This window comes from Carassius auratus, chromosome 14, assembly GCF_003368295.1.
Source record: "Carassius auratus strain Wakin chromosome 14, ASM336829v1, whole genome shotgun sequence".
Classification (NCBI taxonomy): Eukaryota; Metazoa; Chordata; class Actinopteri; order Cypriniformes; family Cyprinidae; genus Carassius; species Carassius auratus.
This window is the reverse complement of record NC_039256.1, coordinates 28,901,749-28,927,754: the sequence shown is the minus strand read 5'-3', so window position 1 is coordinate 28,927,754 and position 26,006 is coordinate 28,901,749. Positions and strand designations below refer to the sequence as shown.

At 37.8% G+C, this 26,006-nt stretch overlaps 1 protein-coding gene across 3 annotated transcripts in view; it reads right to left on the bottom strand.

Moving 5' to 3' along the window:
- LOC113114240 (protocadherin-11 X-linked) overlaps positions 1-26,006 on the bottom strand; it is a 179,363-nt gene that overhangs the window by 77,109 nt on the left and 76,248 nt on the right. For all 3 annotated transcript variants that reach the window (XM_026281097.1, XM_026281098.1, XM_026281099.1), the window contains one exon: positions 14,972-15,031. In XM_026281097.1, the coding sequence (XP_026136882.1) occupies positions 14,972-15,031 (60 nt within the window). The remainder of the gene's footprint in view (positions 1-14,971; positions 15,032-26,006) is intronic.

Sequence of the window (26,006 nt, the reverse complement as noted above, 5' to 3'; positions counted from 1 at the left end):
AAAAGGGTGTTAAACATGTTAAAACAAAATCACATGACTTGATCAACTTAAATGCTGTTGATATAAACATCCAATATCAATAACTAAAGTTTTGTAAATTATAAAACAAAGATACAAATTTAATTTGCAAGTGAAAATCTATACATTTTGCTGGTGGGTGGGTGGGTGGGTAGATAGATAGATAGAGGGATGGATGGATGGATGGATGGATGGATGGATGGACGGACAGACATATAGACAGACAGATAGATAGATAGATAGATAGATAGCAACATTCTAAACAGTGCTGTTAATAATTTCTATATTATATCTCTTCACTTAAAATTTTGCATAGTGCAACTTTCAAAAACATCCTGTAATATACCCTGATAAACATTCAATGCAGTAAAAATTGTGACAGCTTGCTCCAGCCACCCGTTTATCATTTCGCATTGTGTTTAAGGATGTTTCCCTCACACTTTTAAAGGTCAGCTCTGCCCAGTTTTGCTAAGTGTGTTTTGGCACATTGCCACTGCAGATTTCGCTCCCACTATGGGAAAATTGTGCGCAAGATGTGGAATTATCAATCCTGCGCTGCTCATTAATGTCTGAGGCAGCAGGAGTTTAAAGTGGAAGTATTCATGTGATTAATTCTTCTTCTTGCTTCAGGAATGTGCGGAGAGCTGCACATATTTACAGCTAGCATCTGTTCCTCCAATACTATGAGAAACAAAAATAATAGTTAATATATTGGAATATCAACAAACACGCTGCCCTTTGGCAGTTTCGTTTTACTCTTCTGCATTTCTAAACCCAAGGCACGGCGCATCCATCAAGGCTGATTAGCTTAGAACATGCTAGCGTAGCTCACCACGTCGCCACATGATCACAGTTCGATACGTTGCCACCTTCAAGTGACACCTCTATCTGTGTTCCAACAGATTCTCATTTAGCACATGCAGGCTTGTAGCCTTTTCATCAACTTATTACTATTAAGTGCTCCTTATTTCCCTGAACAATTCCTTCCCAACTCACACTTAAAGACCTGTATTGATCCTCACGGCACACGCCATCCCCTCCTGATTTCATTAGGCCCGGTGCTGTTAATTACTCCACACTCTAACCTTTCAGTGTTTCATTTGGACCGACAAATTGGGTGAATTAAAAAGGAGCTAAAAAACAGCGCAAAGCCTGACGGTGTGGATCCCCGAACTGGTATGTCAAATTCCCAAGCGGCGTAATAATTAAAAAAGTTCATCAATGTTCCCTTTGCTCATCACATTATGCAGAGGCTGGGCTCGCTGGTAATAGTTCTGGAGGATTCATTTAGGAAATTAGACCAGTTTGATCTGGTTCTTCATCAAGAGAGCAGTCTAAGTCCCCCCCAGAGGTTTCGTGTGGGTAAACTGCCACCTTTATTTTAGTGAAATAAATGGAAAGCATGCGCGGCAACATGCACTTGATGTTGTACTTGCAATTTCGCTCGCCTCTCTATTGACAAGCGCTGATTTGGTGCCAGTGCAGTCATTTTGTGCCATTATACGACTCTATGATAATAACTTCATCATAATTGGCTTCTGATGCTTGGGAGTGTTGAATTCTCATTTTCAGAGGGGGATGAATTGATTTACTGCTTGATTTAATTATGCATTAAAATTCAATCATGTACTTTCAAGCGAATTCAAAGCAAATTTTCTGAAGCACTCCCTAGAATGCAGGTGGAGTTGAAGGACATCTTCAATTACATTGTTGGAGTTAACTTAATAATCAGATCTCATTGATTACATTAATCTGAAGGTTCAAGATGAAACAGGATCTAGTTATTGACGAAACAACTTCAATTTTTGACACAATGCATTAGTTATACATTAAGTGAAGACATCATCAAACAAAAAATGGCAGGAAGAGATTTTGCAGCTTTGGGCAAGGTAATGTTTTCACACTCCTTAGAAAAACCATTTGGAGTCTACGTTTAACTGCTCATCAGTCTGCAACTCTGCCCTCCACCCTCCACGCTTCCTGAAATCCCTCATCAGGCCGAAGGTCAAAATTCGGTCTACATGTGGTCTCACCATGCACCTGGCTTCTGTCATTGCAGCTCAATGTAAAAAGAAACAGTCGGAAGGTCGTTCGAGCGCTAAGCTTTGACTGGCGGATGATGGGAAAAGTAAGGACCTAATATCTGCATCAACCTTCACTGTTAGCTTCCTCAGCATGACATTTAAATTGTTAATGGTTTGGATTGTTCACTTATTGAATAACTTGACACTTCCATTCATTCAGAGTGGCACTGGCTTTGTCCGCGCCTGATAATGTGAAAAGCCCACTGTATTAGGGCTCGTGCTGGAACAAGAGGAGGATCACTTATCACTGTCACTTAGGCCTCGCCTGGCAAACAAGACACCTGATGGTGACACTGATTAATGATGCCGGATAAGTTTGTGAACACAGCGGGAACCCCACACAGGTTTCGTCTGAATCATATTTAAGCATATGGACACCATATGGATCCAAGTGTTTCCATAAATACGATGACCTACCGCTGTGAACCTGCAGGTGTCATATTTGGGTCTTTATTTCCTCTGTTGTGCAAATATAGATGGTAATTCTGATTAAAAAAAGAGGGATCAACTAACAAAAGCATGCCATTTTACCAGAGATGTATAGTAAGGAAGTAGAACTACTTCACTACTGTACTTAAGTACTAAAAGGCGGTATCTGTACTTTACTAGAGTATTATTTTTTTCTCCTACTTCCACTTTTACTTCGGTACATATTTTCGCTGAGTTTAATACTTTTACTCCGATATTTTTTTTTATGTGCTGCATCGTTACTCGTTACAATTATAATAAGGTTACAAATCATTCCATTACAAACCACTGCCAGAACTGTAGATGGCAGATTTGATGAAGCTGGCACATCATTGAGCGAATCAAGCGATTAAGAAGACTGCGCGTGCTGACTGAACTGCTGTGAAGAGAGAAATGAACACCGAGCCGAGCCAGATAATGACTCGTTCACGAGTCAAGAACCGGTTGCATCGGTTCTCGGATGACCAGTAATGTTAGTTCTTTCTGACAGTTCGATTCAATAAACCAGTTGAAGAAAACAGTTCACCGATTCTTTTGCGCTCGATGCAATGGCGTCATTTGCGTTGACTGCACCTGGGCTCATAAGACTAGCACAGAATCAGTTCAGAATCAATCACCAAAAGAATCAGTTCGGTTCAGACGCTCTGTGTGTCGGTTTGCTTCACACAGTTTCTTGCGCAGTAACATCAGCTCCTCGGTTCAAGAATCGGACGCGTCTGACAGAAACGGTTCTTGACTCGTGAACGATCATTATCTGGCTCGGCTCGGTGTTCATCTTCAGTTCTCTCTTCACAGCAGTTCAGTCAGTGTACTGTTTGAGTCAATGAATTACTCCGGGATATTGGTTTGTTTTAACTCAGAGGGAGTGTTAGACACATTAAACAAGTTAACAGCTTAATTCATCTGTGGATTAATGCGTATTGGAGACGTGAACTGTTTAAAACGATTCAGTTCGATTTGGTGGACTGTTTCAAAAAGATCCGGTTACATCGAATGATTCGTTCGCGAACCAGATATCACAAACTGCTTTGTTTTTAACTGTCTTACAACAGACACGGAAGAGAAGACAATGCTGAATAAAGTCGTAGTTTTTGCTATTTTTGGACCAAAATGTATTTTCGATGCTTAAAAAAAATTCTAAATGACCCTCTGATGTCTTAAGGGTTTAAAACAACATGAGGGTAAGTTATAAATGACATCATTTTGCAAATTGGGCTAACTAACCCTAGTAACCGTTTTTTGTTTACAAGAAGTTACAGTCAAATGAATTGTGATTGTCCTTTAGGTTAATCATTTGAAATAGTAAAAACAATATGTTCAAACTTTTGATTACTTTCTTTAATAGCTACATAACACAATACTTCTACTTTTACTTTCAGTACTTGAGTAGTAAATTTTAAAATAGACTACTTGCAATACTTAAGTATAAAAATTTTTGAATACTTTAGTACTTCTACTTAAGTCTGGTGCTTAAAGAGCACTTCAACTTCTACTCAAGTCACTTTTTTGATAGAGCACTTGTACTTTTACTCAAGTATGGGTCTCTAGTACTTTATACATCTCTGCATTTTACATGAATGAATGTTAAAGGTGTCACACTATTACATATTTAATCTTTTATAGTGTTCACTATACAGTAGTGATCCTGTGGCTCAATTGGTAGAGCATGCGGTATCAAGCACAAGGTTGGGGGTTCAATTCCCCGGGATCACATGATAGGTAAAAATTGAAAGCCTGAATGCACTGTAAGTCGCTTTGGATAAAAGCGTCTGCCAAATGCATACATTTAATTTAATTTTATATATATATTATATATATATATATATATATATAAAATTAAAATAAATTAAATTAAATGAATGCATTTAGCAGACGCTTAATATATATATATATATATATATATATATGTATATATATATATATATATATATATATTAGTGTGTAATAAGTCTCCCCAGACTAGGTATTTCGCTGCACTACTGCAGATGTATATAAATATCCATAAAATCCATTTGGTAAAATCCAGTCTGTTTCTACTCCATGGCTAAAAGTGTGTAATTAAAAAATCTTTATGAATGCATAAATGCGTAAGTTTAATCGCTGCACACTTAAGAGCCATGACTCCTGCTTATGTTAGATATGAGCCTCTCAAGTGTTTATTTACACTTTTGATACACTTAAAGGAATTGACTCGGCTTTGCCTTTTCTAACATTAATAGCAATGGTTATTGATTGTCAAGATTGATTTTAAACTGAGGGAAATAGATGCATACCCATGGTGGACTTAAGTAGTTTATACCGACAGAGAAAGACTGAAGGGGAGATCCTAATAAGCCCAGACTAATTAACTCAATAACAGTTATCCATGTGCCGCATTTCAAGTATTCATGGACCTTCCGAGTCTCAGAACAGGTCTTTTCTTATAATTTGAGCTCTTTTCTACAGAAACATAATTGCAGTTGTCAAGAAAAGCCTGTCTAGAGGCTTTTCAATACTACAAATGAGGGGCAGCCTATCTGAGAATTTTGTGCTTTGATTGCACACAGTCTTTATGAAAAACTGTCTGTGAATAGCAGGAAGATGAGACTGCAACTCATAAAGCTGAAAACAGAAAGACAAGGTCATGTGTTTTATCTTCACATGAAAATGAAATAAAAGTAAAGTAATAAACAGCAGAAATAAATAAATAAAGTAAAAAGCTTTATAGTCCGAGAAGGACAGCAAAGGATAAGAACCAAAGAGAATAAAAAACATGTAAAACAGATTCTGGGCAGGTGACTTGACTTGTAAACTACATGTTTCTTACTGTTCCTTTTTTTTTTCGGTTTATGATTCACCAAAAAGGTGAGGTACAAACCTACAGGGATCAAGGCGTACAAAATATTAAAGTAGAAATTCTGCCATAAAAATGGTGTTTGCAGTCAAATCACTTCATAAAAAGATTCCCACGCTGGGCTTTCAATATGGATTTTCTACTCCAGGAACACTAAGCACAAGGCAGAGGTATTACAGACACTATCTGATATTTTGAAAATGTTCTGGGATTGATGTGCTTGTATTTTGCTGGCCTGGCACTTGCTTCGGCTGTGTGATGTAGCCCCGACTTTGGAGGATATTCCTTTATATCCTGTGAGCTAAGAGGTATCAACGTTTTACAGAAGGCAGAGTGTGTCCACTAAAAAAAAAAATAATAATAATAATAAAAAATAAAAAAATTCAGCAACACATGACTCACTGGAATCTAAAAAGAGGAGCAAAACAGCCCGAGGAAGGTGCACAGAGTTTAGTTGAAGAGAAACCAACAGCCAAGTGGATGAACAATCAATCTGTGTTTCAATCAATAAGAAACCTTAAACACACATTAAAGGCAGGGTAGGTGATTTGGTTCAAAAACATTTTTGTTATACTGCTTGAAATTCTTTTCACATCCCGATAGCAATCACTAAGTTGAGTGGTCTAATATAACCTGTGTATTATTATTATTATTATTATTATTTTCTTTACTCTTTACTTCTGTTTTATGGAAAAGAGAAGCTTTGACATTCTGTTAAACATCTTTTGCATACCATGCAAATAATGCCGGCTGGAATGAGGGTGATGAAATAATGAATTTCCCTTAACACCAACGACAGACAGCTTTCCAGGCATGACAAAAACTGTTTATATTTAGACTAACTAGATATTAATAATGCATGAGAACAAACACGATACAAAATGTAACCGCCAATAACAGCACACGTCTGCACATGAAACATGCCCTATTAAAACAGGCCCGTGACTGAAAATATAGTCTATGTCATCAGCCAGTGCAACAAGGGAGCAAACCTAACATTATTTCTATTCCAGACCTCTCACTGTTTTCTGGCTATGGCTATCAAACGCAGCATATGTTGTCACAGTGAACAGTGCTAGAAATCTCCAGCGCTTGATTCAGTCTGAAATCGTCCAGAGCTTGTTTATATTGAGTGTCAAGCCGACTGCTTCAAGACCTGTAAACCCCATATGGACCTTTAGAGAAGAGCCTACCAGTAAATGTCTTATTATCAAGCGCTCTGCTGTATGGGAGATGCTAACAATCAGATGTCAGTGCAAAAGCAGCTCTGGATTGGAGGAGCACAGTCTAATGAGGTCATCTGGTAGATATAATGTTTTACTGACCTTTGTTTTTTTTTTTCGTTTTACTACTCTTTGAACAACAAGTCTTGATTCTCCTTCCCAGAATATACAAGCAAATGTAATATTCCACAATGCAATCAAAGTACTTACATCCGTTTAACGATTATCATAGCATCGCATTTCCCTCCAGCCCTTTCCCAACAAAGACTCCCATCTGTGGACCAGACCGAGGGTCTCAGGAAATCATAAATTTTACATTTTACACCAAACTCACTCATCGCTGCAGAAAAACTTCACTTTTAAATATTCCCTTGTCTGTTCCCCCTGGTGCCTCTCGGAATGGGGCTGGGAACGTATTTAAGAATAGTATACAAATTATTGCCAGACTTGACAGTGAGAGTCCTATGAATAATAGCATGAAGAGGAGAGGGAGGGAAAGGTTGCGTGAAGGTGAGAGGCATTAATTTGCTTTTAAGCTTATGGGAGATTCTTCCATTCTCCCTGCGCTTAGCCACCCACTGTAAAGATACAGCACTACTGCTAGTGCCTGTGACACAGGCTCATTAGCATCTCACCCTACATCAGGAAAATGACTGCTTTCCATGGGTGGATCATTATACCGCGTTATAGGGAATACCTTATAACCATAAATGTGGGGAAAGCATGTGCAATAAAAGCTCCAGATGGCTTTTTTTGTTCCCGAATATGAAGATTGGCTTCCTTGTCAAAACAGGACATGATGAAATGTAGAGCCTGCACAAATCACGAACCCAAATGATTGATTAATTGCATGACACTTGGCAGCATGAGTGCGATAACATTGTCTGAAGACCTCTTATTTGCAGATTAAATACAGAGAAAGAGACATTTTGGAGCCCAGAAATGAATCACGTGGTCATGCCACGCTGTTTTTTATTCTTACTGAAATATTTAGCACTCAAGTCGAATGGCTTTGATCAGTATGGAAGATCAGATAAGAATCATAAGACTGAAACCACTCTAGCATTATCTTGATGTACTACACTTCAATTGCGTTTTGATTTAACTCCGTACGCTCATTCTGTGCACTTCTTTTAATTTAACTAGATCTTGTTTGTGGCTGGAAACTCATTTATATAGCGGCTCCTATGGAGGTACATCAAGTGTTCGTTACATCAAAAGCCCTTTAAAGAGTACAAAAAAGTAGACGGTTCCTACTAATCTCAACTTACATTACAACACAGATTCATAATGAGGTGGATAAGCAGTGGTGTCAAAAGTACGGAGTAATTGAGTTATATTACGGCAACTGGACCAAAAAATAACTCAAATGTGTCCAGCACACTAAAGTAAAAATGTGGCACTTGGTTTTTGAATATAAATCATTTTCACAGCTGTTTTAAAGTTAATGAAAAATTCAAAGTTATGCAATCAACTTGAATTTTTAGCTCAATAAATGGAATATCTGTACATAGACGTGCATAGTCATATAGTCATATATGTGCAGAGTTAAATATGTGTCATATATGTGCAATTTTTCATTTATGAAATACAGTCATTTAAATAGAAATCCACACAGTTAGGAATAAAAAGTCACTGTATATTTATCTTCCAGTTACATGTTTATATTTTTGTGGAAATTGGTAGCTTAAAGTTGAGGGAAACTATATAATTAAATTAAATATCCACATAGTATATATAAAGTATATACTGTTCATAGGCCTATCCAATAGTACAAATACTCATAAATACTATAAGTAGGAGTTCAGACTGAAACAAGTGGACATTTTTTAAAGATATTGTTATATAAATTTGATTTGAGTAATTATATTTATTCTATAAATTATTCACATACTTCACACCACGGTGTGTGTGTAAGAACTGAGTATAGCGCAACTTACATATATATAATTAATAATTAAACAACATTACTTATTTGAAGGCTTCCAAGTAACCCATTTTACAAAAAAAGAATCCTTTGCATCTCGCCCGCTCTAAATTAGACTCGCTTCAGTAGGAAATAGTAGTAGGTGAAGTTTGAAGTTTTCTCCAGGAGTTCCTTCGAGAGCCATAAGAAGAAAGAAACATGAGAGCATTATTAAAAAGAGCAATATATGAACTAAATGACCCCTCAGTGCCAAGCTGCTTCTCCATACAGCACAATCAGCAGATTACCTCCACCTGAAGAACTCGGGATTCTTTCACTTCCGATCACAAATTACACAATAATGGCAGAAAACCAGATTAGGTTTGATGCTCCTGTGTCACGCCGAATGTGGTTGTTGTATCGTGTAACGTCAAATGCAATAACCACGCAACAGCAAAAAGCAAATCATTTGAATCCTAATGGCTGCCATTCTGTTATATAATATCGAGCTTTCTCTGGGCAGAGCTTTCAAAAAATTAAGAGGTTAAGCTATGTAGTCAAGAGGCTAATGCATGGAAAAAGCCTCTGGACCCTAGCTGAGCTAAACCAGTGCACACAATGACACCCCATTAATGGGATGGAGGACACCAGGAATGCCTGAATCTGAACGCTGAGCAGATTTCCAGGTGGACGGGAGTCAAGAGCCTCAGACTCCTGGGTAACTGCACTCTGCCACCTCCGCTGATTTGACAAATGATTCTATATCAAAGGGCTGTGCACACATTTGACTTAATTGATTGGACAGCATGTGGCGAAATCCCTGATTGGTTTAACTAGGAAAGCAGGAAACCTGCCACAGTTTCAGAAAAAGCCACGCACAAGAGGGGAAAAAAAAAAAATAGTTCCTGCCTTCTTTTAAGTATGACTGATTAATATTGAAATGTGTATGAAAAATGGGACAAATTAATCTTGTTCTAATGCCATAAATCATCCGATCCGAGTGGGTTTACGGCTGTAATTCCAGAGGTTAGTATTCCTTTCATCTCTTCATTAGTCAGGTCAACCACAGCCAGAGGACCTTGTGAGGGGCAAGTCTATAAATGCGGTACCCTGTTCACAGACCCTGCTTTAATATGCTTGTAAAAAACCAACATGTCTGCCAATTAAAGAGACACCACATTAACACTGCTTTTGTAATTACAGCCAAGTGCAGGAGCTAACTAAAGCGAATGGAGGACCACGATTACTTCTCTGCAAAAGAAATCGCTACAGATATGCTGCCAGAGCTAATTTGGAAAAAAACATACAGATCACCAGATGATTAAGAATGGGAATTTAACTGTTACAGTGTTGATTTATTTATTGATCGATTTAATTTACTTTTGGGTATTTTTAAAATAATTAAATATTTAATAAAAAAAAAATATGTGTAATTTAATTGTCAGATGCCTAGAAATTTCAATAATAAATATAATTAGACAATTATTGCAAAAGCTGTATTTACAGTTGACTTTCTCAGTGTTTTTAGAGGAGGCATGAATGAAATGCAATAATTAGCCCTAATTACATACAAACAAACACAAACTGTGGCAACAAACACTACTGTTCAAAAGTTCTATAAGACAGTTTTTTTCTGCTGTGATTTAGAAGCTGAATTTTCATTCTAAATCATTCTAATATGCTGATTTGCTGCGCAAGACACTTTCTTAATTCTATTTCAAAAAACAATACCTAATACTTAATATTTCAGAGGAAATTGTGATACTTTTGATTAATGGAAAGAACAGAAGAACAGCATTTATTTGAAATAATGAGTAATTTTTGTAACATAAATGTCTTTACTGGACCATTTGATAAATTTAGAGCATCTTTGCTAAATACAAATATTAACTTCCTTAAAAAAATTGACTGATGTCAAACTTTTGAACGATAGAGTGTTCAGAGATTTGTTCACCAATCAGACAACACTGGTTGCACTGTACATTTTTTATTCACTAAAATCAAAACAAAATCATGTTTGAGAACTGTTAACTGAGTCAAACATCAAATAGTTCTGGTATTTTCTATCCACGTGGATAATCTAAATAAGAACCTGTTTGCGGTTCCTGACACTACTGATGAATCAAAACAGCTATAAATATCTTCAACACAGATGCACGAACACGTAACCTGCTGCACGGCAGACTCGAGAGAGGGGCAGCCGGTGTACCTTTTCTCTGTTTGACATGAACATGCTGTGCTTGCTAGTGACAGGCTCAGCATAGCCCTGCACCCAGAGGTCACAACTGACCTTTCCAATTGTGAGTTTTTCCAGCTCTACTACATGTTTGTCTAAAGATGTCCGCCAAAGCATCCTCAGGCGCCACGCTGAGACGGCGGTATGGGTTTGGGCATTTTGCTGCTTGTCTTCCAGCATCACGCCTACTCCCTCCTGAATGGCACATGTACAGGAGCGGAGCCCCCAACGCAGAGCATGCCGCCTTGAGTTTTGCATGCTATGCGGCTTAATTGCTGCATGACTAGCCTGTTGTTGCATGGCTGGAGGGATTTCCATTTATTATCTAGAATGAATCATTTTTAAGATGTGCTTATTCACCACCAGTTCTCCCAAGTTCAAAATACTATTCAGAGTAGGATGTGGAGGAGTGTGCGGCCACGAGGGCCAATATCGGAGCGGCGGGGGAACGTGACGTCACGGAGAGAGATGAAATATGATGGTGTGTGGGGGGGCGGAGACTGCTATGGCGGTCTGACTGTGCCCAGATCAGGTGGCTCGTGCCAGGGTTTCGCATGCATCGCACTCAGGGAGGGAACGGTCAAATTCTGCACTCCATCTGCCATCTGTTTTGCCGGCTCGACGGGAAGGTTGCCTGCTAGGGTTAACTTGAAGCCTTGATGAATGGCGTTTAAATACCTGCAGAATATCAGCCGGGTCGTCCGTCGGATCGGCAGAACAGACGTGCCTGCTGTAATGTCAGACAATTGATCAATTTCTCTCAAGTCGGGGCCACTTGATCAACGTTAAGTGCGAAGATGTGTCATTCTTCACGTTCGGATAGGAGGTTTGAAATTGGGACTCTCTCCACTTTCACTACTGACCTATTGTGAATCACAGCGGCTGAAATGAATTACTGCTGAGAGGACAAACGCATAATGTAAGATATTATTGGGGAATTTAACAATGCTCAGGCCTCAGGGACTCTCACAATGAAATGTATGGCTTTTGGAGTACAATTGCTATGGAAACTAGAAGCCCTGGGTGACCAAGTTGCCCACCCACACGGACAGCCGTTAATCATCTTCACTCCAATCCTGGCACAGCAGAATTTGGCCAATGTGTCAAGCAGCAATTATGTATACTTAGTGTTCTCTCCACCCCCCTCGGCTTTGCTCTCTCATTCTCCCGCCATCCTTCTCTTCCCCTCTCCTTTCCATATAATCACGGAGCTTTTAAAAGCTCTCTGTTCATTAGCTCCCTTTCATTCTGAATGCATACAATACCAGCAAAGAAAACAGGACTGGTCTTAGTGCCACACAGTACACCATTCCTATTATAGAAATCATATCTAACCATTTAGCCATTATACTTTCATCGGTGCTGAGTGACACGCAGAATTACTCCACTGCTCCATTGCTTCCTTTGCATATTGGCTTGTGCAGATCACAGGCGCTAATGGGAAGCGACGAGACAGAGATTATGTTCTGCTGGTCGCGGGGAAACGTTAACGCCATCACAAATCGGTGGCATCCCTTCATTACCTCCATCCAGATCGGCTGTTTCGAGGAGAGCTGACAGCAACACGGGAATTGCAACTCTCTTCATATTTCAAGGACAAAACGTTGCAGCCTGGGTGTCGAGCAGGTGAGTTTGAGCGCATCAGCACTGTATAGAACGTGTTATTAGAGGTGATCTCGACAGGGGTGAAGCGCGCGGGCTTGTGTGAAGGACGGGTCAGCAATTAGAGCCCCGTTGTGTGCCGAGAGGTTCAGGACAAAGCTGATTGCCTTTTTCATACATCTCGTGACAGGTACCTGGGTGATTTGTATAAACATTTTGCCGCTTTCTCTTGCAGCTTTCGAGACGCTTTTGATGGCTGGCTTTTGATGGCTGGACCCCTCTCTGACGGTCTGTCGGACTTTCGCTGACTTTTCTGTGAGATCTTTACTCTTGACCCGCCCAGTCAACCAGAAAAGGACATGAGCACTTTGGCACATTTGGGGTTAGTGGACTGACAGAAGTGCGAGGTTTGGCAATATAACACATTACTGCGTTTCTACCATACAAACTGATGAAAATCGAGGCAGCCAGCTTTCATGTAGGAAATCCACTTTCTTTATGTTCATCTACACAAAGAATTTAACTGATTCTTGTCACTGTTTTGGTAAATCTTGGGCCCAGGGGCATGAAATCATAGATAATTTGACATCTTGTTGCAATACTACGGTTTAATTCTGGGTCTTGTTTCCAACCTGAGATAAGACATACAAAAAAAGGAAATATCTGCCGTCATGCCTCCTTGCTGTGGTACATGGCAGCATGGAGAAACAGACATGGTCTTTTACATATGTAAGCAAAAATACACTTTAAAATAAATTTTAACACAGAATAAAATGATCCCCCAGATAAAAATGTTCATGATGCATGAGCACTTATCCTACACCCACGCACGCACGCGCACACACACACACACGCACACACGCACACACACACACACACACACATACATATATATATATATATATATATATATATATATATATATTTATATATATATATATATATATATATATATATATATATATATATATATATATATACACACACACATATATTAGGGGTGTAACGGTACGTATATTCGTACCGGACCATTTCGGTACAGGGCTTTTGGTGTGTACCGAATGACCGAATGCAATATTTTTGTGTGCGGAACATAGGTACATTTTCATGTTTCCAAACGAACAAATAAAGTGGCAGAAGTCTCCGCGTCTGATACGTGCGGCATGATTGCGCAAATATTTCTGAGTGGCAAAAGCGATAGATGTGTAAAGCAATATATTGTAAGAGGACAGTTTGTTACCGCGTCCCATACGACTCAAAATAATAAACCAAAAAGTTAACAAAACAACACACTCCACTGTGCTGAGTGCTTCTCTGCTAATGGAAACTTCCTATTTCCCATTTATGAAGTTGTGATTATGAGCTTATTCCATTCTTTTATGTTAAAAATAAAAGTGGACATGCCCTCCTGTGACCCATGATTTGTCTGTATGTGTATTCAGAGCCAGTGAGCAACGGACTTTCATAATAATAAAAGGTGTTAAAAAAAAAATATCGCCGTTAATCATTAATGCTTTAATGTGATAATAATGGGTTAACTTGCCAGGCCCTAATACAAGTGAGGAACGTACGTACAAGTGGGGTGGAGATTTCAAAATATGAGCAAGGTTAAGAGGTATGGGGTTGTTTGTTTTGGTGCTTTTCAACATAATTTGGGAAAAATTGCTTAGTGCACCTTTAATATAAATAAATCTAAATATTAATACATTAATAATAATGTTAAACGTAATCTTTAGCAAATCTCAAAATGACTGCATTTTTCTAATACAAAAATTAAACATACACTAAAAACTAATAATAATTTTATAGTGAATGTAGGCATCACAAAATTGTAATGTATTTAGACAAATTAGTATAGAATTGTATTATCTGCCATTTATCAGTTACTGACAATAAAAAAAAATAGTTTATGGCTTAAATATATGGTAATACTTTATTAGGTAAGCATTAAGAAATAGTCAGTTCATCCTTTATGAAGCCTTTTCCCAACATTAATAGTCATTAGTAAGAAGTTTATAAATACTTAACTTAATAAACACTTAACTAATGATTCACAGTGTGCAGTTAGTTTTGCATTTTCCCATCCAGCACCACGTTGTTTAATTAGAAAATGCATATGCGCCCATTTTTTCGCCCATGGGCGTGCTGGTCTAAAAAAGAGGTGTGTTCTGGTGCAATGCTATTTTAAAAAGCTGAAAATAGTCTGCGCCATAGACCAACTCAAACCAAATATATATATATATACACAAATATATATATATATACACACACACACATACATACATACATACATACGTGCGTTTTACACTTTGCATTTAGATCGTTAAAATAGGGCCCTTAATCAGTTCATGCATACCCTGGGAATCGAACCCATTACCTTGGGGTTGTTTACACTAGAGAAATGTTTGTGCAAAAAAATAAATATCCTACAAAAAAGCTTGTTTTCCCCTTCTTTTTGCATATTAAAAAAGATTCTGGGGTTGCGATCTACCAGTTTAGAAGCACTGATTCAAATAGATACAACAAACTGTAAAGCCTTTATTACACAGTGAAAATGCATTGCCTCTAACAGGCAGAACCATTAGTAAGACAGTGACTTACCTTGTGGGGACACATGGCTGGGACAACAGGGAATGTTTTATCTGGAGTCTGGCTCTGGTTCTAGAAGAAAAACAAATCACCCTGTGTTAGTTATTTTAGTTGGAATAAAACTGTTGCTTTCGAGAGCAGTTTCTATAAATTGCATGTTTCGTAATAAGGGAGAACAAAGTGACCTATTACATACACTTATTCTGAAGAAATGGAAAAGCCAATTGAGTGAATAAAGGTTAAGGTCATCAATCTGTGCTGATAGCATATATTGCCAGCAGATGGTTACAGCAAAACTTCTCCATACAAGCCTATTTCTGTGCTCACTGCTGAAAACAGGAGCGTAACACATAGCACAGGCTTCATAACATGTGCAAAGGTTCTCAAACAGGATTTCATTAACCAATTAGCATATTGTAAATATGGTGCTACATCAGACTGATACATGAAATCCAACACTAAAAAGGTTGCACGTAGGTAAGTCAACAAGGCAACAACAGATGGTCCTGCTGTTTGTGATTATGCATAATGCAGGGCCTCTGCGCACTGACAAAGGCAGCACAGGGGGAAATGACCATCTTGAAGCGACCTTGCATACATATGATAAGGGAAAAAAGCCTGCACAGCAGGGTACAAACTTCTCTCCCTAATATTTGTGGGACGCACAGTTAAATCCAAGCAGGTGCTGCCAGTCATTCTCTTACATCAAGTTATCTTCTTTTTGTAGGACTAATGCTCTCTGACACTATTAATGGCTTCCTTATGGTATCACCAAGAGAGATGAAACAATGAGCGGTCCAGACTTCAACATCTATATTTCATCAGCACTTAGAGGAGTCAGCATGGGCTGTGTGGTAACCTCACTTCACACCCGCTGTCGGGTAAAAGACAAACACTGCATGGTCAGCCCTAGGAGTCTGAGATAATAGAAGGGGGTTTTGTGTCACTCCTGAAGGCATGAAACTCTACACAGACATAAGTTACAAGATTTAAAAAAAATGTTTGCGCAATTGGCCAATTACAGAATCATCCTTTTCAACCTGATTCTTACACTCCTTTAATGAGCTAGTTTTAAACAATACATGATATTGTAACCTGAGCAGAGCAGGCTCAGGATCTCAAGTAGAGGGAGACTAATAAAGCACACGTTCTCCTGGTTTTCAAGGGCAGTTCAGAGGACAAGACATGTTTATTCAGGAGAGTCGCTGTCAGCATCGCTCACGTTGACCTGTGTCTGCTCTACTTTGGTCAATCAAAACATTTATTAAGCTCTCTGTTAAGAACAGTACAATTTGAACTCAATTGCTCCACATGGTACAAGAGCAACAGCGCTTTTCTGACTCACAACACCATTGCGAGTGTGATATCTCATACAACAGTTCAATAAACAATAAGCTAATATTGAGAAATTTTCATTTAAGACACAATGCTGCCAGTTACTACTTCTATTTTTTTGTGCCACCTGTGAAGCATAACTGTCGCTTCTTTAAACAACGCACAGCAATGGTGTTTATTAGCTCCTGAATGAATCGCTGAACCAAACTGGTTGAGTGAATGATTCAATGACTCACCTCCAGATCAATGTAGTTAAATGAATCAGTTGCATGAATGATTCAATGGCTCACTCCTGAATAAATCAGTGTAGTTGAATGAATTAGCTGAGTGAAGGATTCTACGACTCACTTCTATATGAATCAATTTAGTAAAAAAAGAATCAGTTTAATAAATGATTCAGTAGCTTACTTCTAAATGAACCATGCTAAATTTGGATCAGCATACTACCATAGTACTCTAGCTATTTTTGTCATATAACATTATGATAAAAATAGTAAGAGTAGTATACTAGTACTGAATTCAGCATCAGTGTAGTTAAACAAAAGAGCTAAGCAAATTATTCAATAACTTGATCCTTAACAAATAAATGTAGTTGAACGAATCAGTTGAATGAATGATTCAATGTCTCCCTTCTGATTGAATCAGTGTAGAGGAACAAATTGGTTGAATGAATGATTTAACGACAAAGATTACCAGTTTTATTTTTTTTCAAGAATAAATCAGGGTAGTTGTAAAGACTTCTCTTATTCATAAATTAATGGTTGAATGATTCAATGACTCACTCGTAAAACTCACTTTTTGCCACCTGCTGGTGTAACAATGTAAGCAGCATAAAGTGTCAATGAAAAACAGCCACCACAGACTCACAGCTTGAACTAGCAAACACAGACAAAAAGTGACAGAAAAAGTGATATATATAATTTTTTTTTTTTTTACTGAATGGAGCTACCATATATATGGGTTTCAACCTCTCTGTGTGTTGGTTTTTTTTTCTTTTTTTTTTTTTACAGTTTTCATAGGAGGAGGAAAATAAATAAATAAACAAGCATTTTGTCTGAAACAGAAGTTATTTATAAAACTTTTGCGTAAAAAATACTGTGGATAAGACTGAATATCAATTACCCTCTGGCTTTGTGCCGATGGCTAAATCACAGTGGTGCTCATATCCAGAACAACACCTCTTGCTGGTGTGATATTGTTTAAATAAACTGGGCAACAGTTATGAAACAAAAACATATTGAAGGGGAGAAATCTCTCTGGAATAAATGCATTTGTGTTAATGCTTTATTTCCTGTTTAATGTTTTTCTCAGCCATGGTTAATTATTTAATATGACAGGTATGCTGCGCAGAGTGTATTAACTTGTCCTGCATGTTTAAATAATATATGATCCCATTAAAATCTGACATAGACGACAGACACACACGCCACTGGGGCTTTATTCATTTGCAGGTACACAGGCACCATTATCAGGCGATGTTGACCCAGTGTGTTCGACTGAATGGCCTTTCTGTAATGTGTGGCAAAATTATACCTTGTACTGAAAGCCTAGGCTATGCAAATGCTACATAACTGCACTGGTAAAAGCGGATGACTTAAATGCTCTGCTGTTATTTTGGAGAGCGGATAAGTCTATAAAATAAGTGCAGATGGAGGGAATGGCTTTCAAATAGTTGCTTTTTAAAAAAAACAAAAAATAAAAAAAACCTCGGCTCCCTCCATAATTCATGCAGCGCCAGTAAACTTGTGAAAGCAAAATGTGATTTTGTCAAGGTTGTGAAGTGCAGTCAAATAAACATGATGGAAAATGCCAGATAGAAGGCAAATTTATTATCTCTTCTCATTACGTGTTACGTCTCTGCTTCACAGTACAGAGACAAATTAGTTTTTATCGACATGCCAAATTGCTAATATTAAACCTCTCTGCTGTTCCTCCCCAAAACAAGCCATGGAAGTGATTGCTACACTTCACTCTGCTGAATGTTTTCCCCTCCAAATAGTAGTAGAGAGAGAAAGCGAGCAAGCGGTAGGCTGCAACGAGCCGTAATCTCCTCGCCAGCGGTGTTGAACTGACTGACGCTCAATGTGCCATCTCTATAAAGGGCTTCTCTTTGAAATGACAGCCTCCCACAAGTGCATCAAGACACCAAGGTTTCTCGCTCCTGGTGTGCTCATTTGCTAAGCAGTGTGAAGCCCCTTCTTTTAGACCGGTCTTGAGAGCTGGAAGAGGTCTCAATTAGACCTTCGTAATGACTTGGAGGTGCAGGTATGCTGGGTCTGATTCTGCTATTACATCTGCACTGGTCTGCGTAAAAAAATTTAAGAAAAGAAAAGGCCATCTAGATGCTTTGAATACAAAAATCTCAGCCTCTTGTGTACCATTTGTACAGATAACAACTAATTCCAAATTTCCATATGCCTCACTGTATCAGTGAATATGCTTTTTTGATGGAAATTAAATTTGCTACTATTCAAAAGTTTGGGGTCGGTAGGATAAAAAAAAAAAGAAAAAAGAAAATTGTTATTTTTATTCAGCAAGAACACATTAAATCGATCAAGAAATACACAAAAAAGACAATTATAATGTTACAAAAGATTTCTTTTTTCAAATAAATGCTGTTCTTATGAACTTTCAATTACTCAAAGAATCTTGGGAAAAAGTATAATTGGTATTATGTATATAAAAAAGGTTTAAATAGAATTGCATTTCATTTTTCTTAGGTATGAATTTGTTATGAGCAATTATCTTAAAATGTTAACATTTATACCATGATATCTGTTGAAATATCTACATTCATTTGTCTTTCTGTAAAGCAACATGTATTTCACAACTCTAAAATTAATCTCATATATTTAAACATTTCCAATATATATATATATATATATATATATATATATATATATATATATATATATATATATAGCTTTAGATGGCCCAAGCAGTCTAATAATGTAAACACATTAGTTGCATGATAAAATGTTTAAAAGTCTTATAAGTAAAAAAAAAAAAAAAAAAAATACAAAAATCAGCTGGTAAAGCATAATATGACCCAGGTATGCATGACTGTGCTTCTCAATATAATAAACGATAAAACCTGTTTCGCTCAAAAGTGCTGTGGGCCACATAATAGCCGAGATCGAATTTGGAATGATATATTTTTTTATTTACGGTTGCCAACAATGATAAAGCAAATTTTGTCACATAGACAGAGCTAGGTGAGGAAACAGGGCCGTGCACACGCTCCTCTCACACAGACACTACTGTATCCCTAGGCCATAATGAGCCTGCTATGTGTTTTAAAAGGATTAGCTGCATTAAAAATCACATTTCATTCTCAAGCAGAGCAAAACAAAGCAGTTCAGAGCAAACATGTTCATTTATTACTGTTTTGCAGGGGTTTAAATTCAAAGCATGAATATTTCATCACAGCTAATCTGATCTAGTCGGGCACTTGCATGCATTTATTATGAAAATTAAAGAAAATGACAGATACAGTGTGCACTACCAGTCAAAAGTTTGAAATGATTAAGGTTTTTTGATGCTGTTGCAGAAGTCTCTTATGCTCTTATGATAAGTGCAGTAAAAACAGTAATACAGTGAAATATCTTTACAATTTCAAATACGTTTTATCTATATTAATATATTTTTAAAATATAATTTCTTCCAGTGATGTCAAAGTTGAATTTGCAGCATAGTTATTCCTAAGCTATAATAGAATACTATAATAAAATTTATAAAATTAATCATAAGTATCAGTAGATATATTTAGAATATATCAAAACCTTTTTAATTTTCTATTCTCTCTTATGCTCTTATGATAAGTGCAGTAAAAACAGTAATACAGTGAAATATCTTTACAATTTCAAATACGTTTTATCTATATTAATATATTTTTAAAATATAATTTCTTCCAGTGATGTCAAAGTTGAATTTGCAGCATAGTTATTCCTAAGCTATAATAGAATACTATAATAAAATTTATAAAATTAATCATAAGTATCAGTAGATATATTTAGAATATATCAAAACCTTTTTAATTTTCTATTCACCAAATAATTTTAAAAGAAAAACATGTTTGAATGATTTTTCAAATTATTATTATTATTCTTTTTTAAGAGATAATAAGAACCACTGAGTACCAATAATAACTGAGAAGCAAATCCGCATATTGGAATGATTTCTGAAGGATCATGTGACACTGAAGACTGGAGTAATGATGCTGGAAATTCAACATTGCCACACAGAAATAAATTAGATTCTAAAATACATTCAACCAGAAAATAGCACTATTCAACTGTACTAATTTCCCCACAATTTTACTGTTTTTACTCTAATTTAAATCAAATTTATGCAGCCTTAGTGGGCATAAGAGACCTCAACACAAAAATCTTAATGATTGTAACTTTTGACTGGTAGCATATGCGCAAAGTCACAAAAAATGAGCCAATCAGTTGTTCCTAATGTAGGAGTGCCTCTGGTTTGATATTAATGGCACTGGCAACACAGTTCCTGAGTGAACTCGCAAATAATTCTGTTACTCTCTCTCTCTCAGCCAGCCCTCATGAGATAAAAAGCCTCAGGCTGAGAATTGGCAGGAGCGAGCGCCGAAGTACTTTTCACCTTAAAAGCAATCTTAAAGAGAGGGTCTGACGTCGTCACATTAACTTGTCTTCTCCGATACGCGCCAGGTGGAGACGACTCACCGCAATCTCAGACGACTCCCATTTAAACTCACAAACAAGAGCACTATTCACCCAAGGCAAAATAAGGAGCGGGGCATTTCTGGCAGCCTAGCACAGCGAGGATGCTCTGGCCCAGTAACATTCTCCTCACACACTGGGAGACTTTGTACTTGTTACTTCCTGGCTGACACTCAAGAGTACCGAGCGTTAAATAAGTTGCACACCCCTCGCATGCTCTTGATTTTGTTGTCTCCGTTTATGACATTATGTTGTTGTTGTTGTTGCTGTAATGTGAAAAAGCGGACCAAAAAAGACGGAGGAATAAGAGGAAGCAACAACAACACCCACATCTCTCTCTCTCTCTGTCTGTGGGATTAAAACGAGTTCTGTGTTTCACGGATTATCAGATGCTTCCGATCGCGTCACTTCCATGTTTTTGATCTCGCGACACGAAAAAAGAAAAAGCAGCAGTGGCACCACATGAAATGACAATGTGATGACAGTGGTGTAAAATAAAGAACCTTCCAGGCCTAGTATACAATGAAACAGTCACACTACTAGGTGCGTTTGTCAGATGTGTCTTCCTTAATGCTGTAATACTTATGCATGCAGCACGTCTGCCTTTGGAGTGGGTTGGGCAACTTATTCTGTTTTCCTGGATTTTTCTTCCTGTTTTCATTTTCGACATCCCCTATTTCTGAAAGAGTAATGGTACAGGGTTTCCAGTGTGAAGCGGGTGCTCCGCACACAACAGTAGATCTGCTTTAAAGTCCCCCGGCACTGCTATCAAAGTGCTTCTTCACAGTTGATCATTAGCAATTTAAAAGCCTTAGGCAACACGGAGCCCTCAAACTGAGCAGTATAATTTAGCGGCTGCCTCGGCCATACAATCAAAGGCCCGTATTGTACATTTATCATATTCGGGACATCTACCCCCCGAAAGAAATAAGGGGAATTTGGGTTTGTGACTGATATGGGGCCTGAATTCAATAACTGCAAGCTGGAGTCCCGTACATTTTTGCCGACGTAGAGAAAGAAATGCATTTTATTGTTCTCCAGGATCATTTTCGAGTAAGTCCTCTCCTAGATAAAATCCACTATGACTCGAAACAATTATTTTGATACGGCTTCGAGCGATGGAGGCTTTCAATTTGAGTGGTCCACCTAAAATCATGATAAGGCACGGTTTCGGGCACAAACCATCAAGGACAGGCCGAATATCATTTTAATGGCAAACAAAAACAAACAAAAAAAAAACACTACCAGGCAGGCAAAGTAACCACCTGCCACATACTGAAATAAGTCCTGTCATTCATATCCAGTCTAAGTTCATAGATTCATATCTGTTGTTTTTGGCCTATATGTGGACTATTGGTATTTGTGGTTTGTAAATTAGCTTTAGTATTGGAAGGAACATTTTTACACTGGAACATAACAACATCATTGTTTAACTACATTTGCATCGCCTGAAGGAAATGCCATGTGCCTGTGAGGGAGCCAAAACAACAGTGTTATAGTTTTAGGTAAGTTTTGGTTCTGTGTAAATGAAATGCTAAATGTTTGCCATTGGCATCTGGATTGGTCTTGTTTTAAATTTGATAAGTTAAATGAACAATGATGAGTGTAAAAACAGAACACTGCCCTTGTTTAGAATTCATAAATCAACTTTACATGAACAAAAATGGTAGGATATGCAAAGTGCATTTGTAAAAAGGCATTACCATAGCATAAATAAGCATGTACAAACTTGCACGTTTGGATATTTAAAGTTCAACCCCAACCAAAGATGTTTAAATATGAAAATAATAAATAGTTGGTGGCAGTAGCCTCGTGGGCAGAGCGTCAACATATCTGGTTTTCTGGCAGCAGATCTGGTTTTTCTAGTTTGATTCCTGGTTTGCAGATCTTTGCTGATCCCGTCCACTTCACTTCCCGTCAATACGTATATGTCCTATATCACAATAAAGGCCAAAATGACTAAAATATATATTTAAAAAAAGGAAAACATAAATAAGATTAAATAATAGTACATTTCAGTTGACTTTGTGTGCAGGAATTATTATTTATTTATTTATTTATTTATTGAGTGTAAAGTGACATTAATTTTGGGGTGGACAAGCATCTCTAAAATTAACAAAATCCCTAGTGCATTGATGATTTGACATATGTACTGTACATGAGTGCATGAGTGAGTTGTCCAAATGACTGAATCACAAGTACAAAAACAGTTTATCAACAAGGTTTTCCTGGGCATCGGGCCACAAAAGTTAAATTTGCCAAATAAATATGAGAATCTGTGACATAAACACAACACCATTGAGACACCATCACAGCTGGTTATTTTGAATAAGCGACTGATAATATTTTAAAGTTGTACAGTATATAAGACATACTGTATATATATATATACATGCTGTATGAGTTAAATGCTGCATGTTATGCATTTCAGAAACTGCATGTATTTCAGAAACTGAAAAAAGCACAAATGTCAGAGCATGACAAAACTTCTCCAGACCCCAAAAATACCCTTAGACTCCAGAGGGTTCATATGTATAGAAAGAGTCTAATCGTCATATGAACTCAGGCAAAAACTGGCTTTATTTCATAAGTAGTGAGGTAGATTTCAGAAAACATATAGTATCTTATTTAAAAAAAAAAAATTAAAAAAAATAGATGGTTTTCCATATCATGAGTAAAAACAAAAGAGAGAATATATGGACCACCTCCCTCAGAATCCTTAGAGACCCTATCCCAACCCAAAATAAAAGCAATATGAATGCCTGCTTCATGCAAAATCACACACGGTAGAAACAAAGCACATCGTAATTATTCATGAGCATCCTGTACGGAGTCACGTGTGCACACAAACCCTGCAGATATTTGATTTGTGCCTGTGTGTTCAGCTTGTCTAAACTTAGTTGAGATTGCCAGTTTGGTGTGGTGTGTTCTGCGAGCGTTTCTTGGCATGTGCCTGGTGGTGTCTCAGACCAATTTGTCATTTCAAGCCGGCTTTGTGTGTTGCCAGCAGAGAGACCACGGCCGCGCGCATCTCTGATCCTGGCAGCACCGAGGGACCAGGCCAAGTGTTCACACACTCAACTCTGGGACAAATAAAGGATTCTGCCTGCTGATCCTGGTCTCTGAGGTAGAGGAGCAGAAGAACCAGCTTTGCCTAACTTCTCCTCTGCTCCAGAAAAGAGCTCATCCAGTAGAATGTGTGTGACAAGATACAGCTCTCTCTGAATGGCGGCCGAGTCTCTGCTGTGATTTAGCTTCTCGTTTCGGAAAATGTTAACTGGTATTTGGTCGCACTGAATAATTCATAGCCTTTGGAGATTCACAAAGAAAACAATACTTTTATTTGCATGTGTCGCTTACAAATATTTTGATTCTGGGATAAAATGTGGCACATAAATGTGCCGTGATTGACCCAGCTTCAGCGTTCGGCCTTAATAACTTTGACTTTAAAGTCGTGATGGATTTATGTTTTGCTTCATAAAAAAAGCTTAATATGAGCACTTCAACACTTAGAGGCTTTTCTTTCCGTTTTGTTTTTTAAGCTAAGTGGTTTATAAGCATATTGTTCGGTTGAGTCATCTGTTGCTTAAGCCACTGTCAGTGGAACAACTCGAGCCTGGCTTATAAGATTGAGACGGAAAACACCGCGGCCGTATGTATGTCGGGTTCAAATGGACGAACAACGGCGGATTTTAAAAGCAAACTGATCCTCGATGACACTCTAATTCTTTGTCATTTCCAATCCTCGCTCTCATTGCCCTTTCTCTGTCTGCTAAGAAGGACTGTGTATCTTATAAAGACACTATCATGTGATCAAACGCTGGCAGGTTGACGTACCATATCTAAATACAGCCGTTCACAGTAGCGGCCAGATTAGAGCACTGGATGTCTGAAAGATTCAATTGTGGGACAAAAGAGAAGTCAAAATTTGAAGAGAAATTGGTAACCTCATATGCAAATTGCAGGCTGTTAACTGAATTACACAGCAGTCAGTCCAAATGTTGCTGTAGATGTGAAATAGTGATCTTTATGTTGAGAAATATGAATCCCAGTCATTAAGACCTCAGGATATTTTTGCACAAGTGATGATATATTTCAGTGCAGTGCACACCTGATCATTTCTAATGCTGGATATTTTAACCTAGACAAATCAGCATATTAGAATGATTTCTGAAGGATCATGTGACACTGAAGAATGGAGTAATGATGCTGACAATTCAGCTTTGCATCACAGCAATTTATTACACACACACACACACACACACACACACACATATATATATATATATACAGTAAACAAATCTATTAAAGCCTTTGAATATTTTTGTGCCAATGCAGTGAAAATTTAAATAAAAAAGTATTTATATTTCACAACATTGGGACCTAATATATAAAACTAGATGTGATGTACATGATTTTTTTAAGAGCATGTTGAGATTTCAGAAAATATGACATTAATCCAATGCTTTTGACTAAATGATATGAGATGCTTCACATCCACAGGAATTCCAACAAGAAACGTGGAACAACCCAAGATTTCTTGCAACTAATTATCTCCGTTCTCTCTCCTCCCAATCACTCTTTTTCATTTTCTTTCTGTCTGCACAATACTGAATCATCTAAATAAGGCGTGGGCTCTAAGGCCGGACCGAACATGTGGCAGCATGAAGGTAAGCCGTTCAGAGAAGAACCGCTGGCAGGCTGTAGCTCTCTGGATTACAGCACCCTCCAGCACTAATAAAAAGGCCGTTTGGAAAGACAATGTCACGTCGTCTCCATTTACGGTGAAGTCCTTCATGATGATTAAACCAATTCTAACAGCACGCTCCCCTTAATCCTACAGCTGCACTGAGGGCCATCAAATCAGGTCGTGTGCTCGGTTCCTAACAGGGCTTTCAACGCTTACACACGTCAACGCTTTCAACATACATCACACCTACAAACAAACAAGCGGCGGTCAGCCTGCAGTAACAGGTGTGCTACTTGTTTCGCCACTTGCTAAGCACTACAGT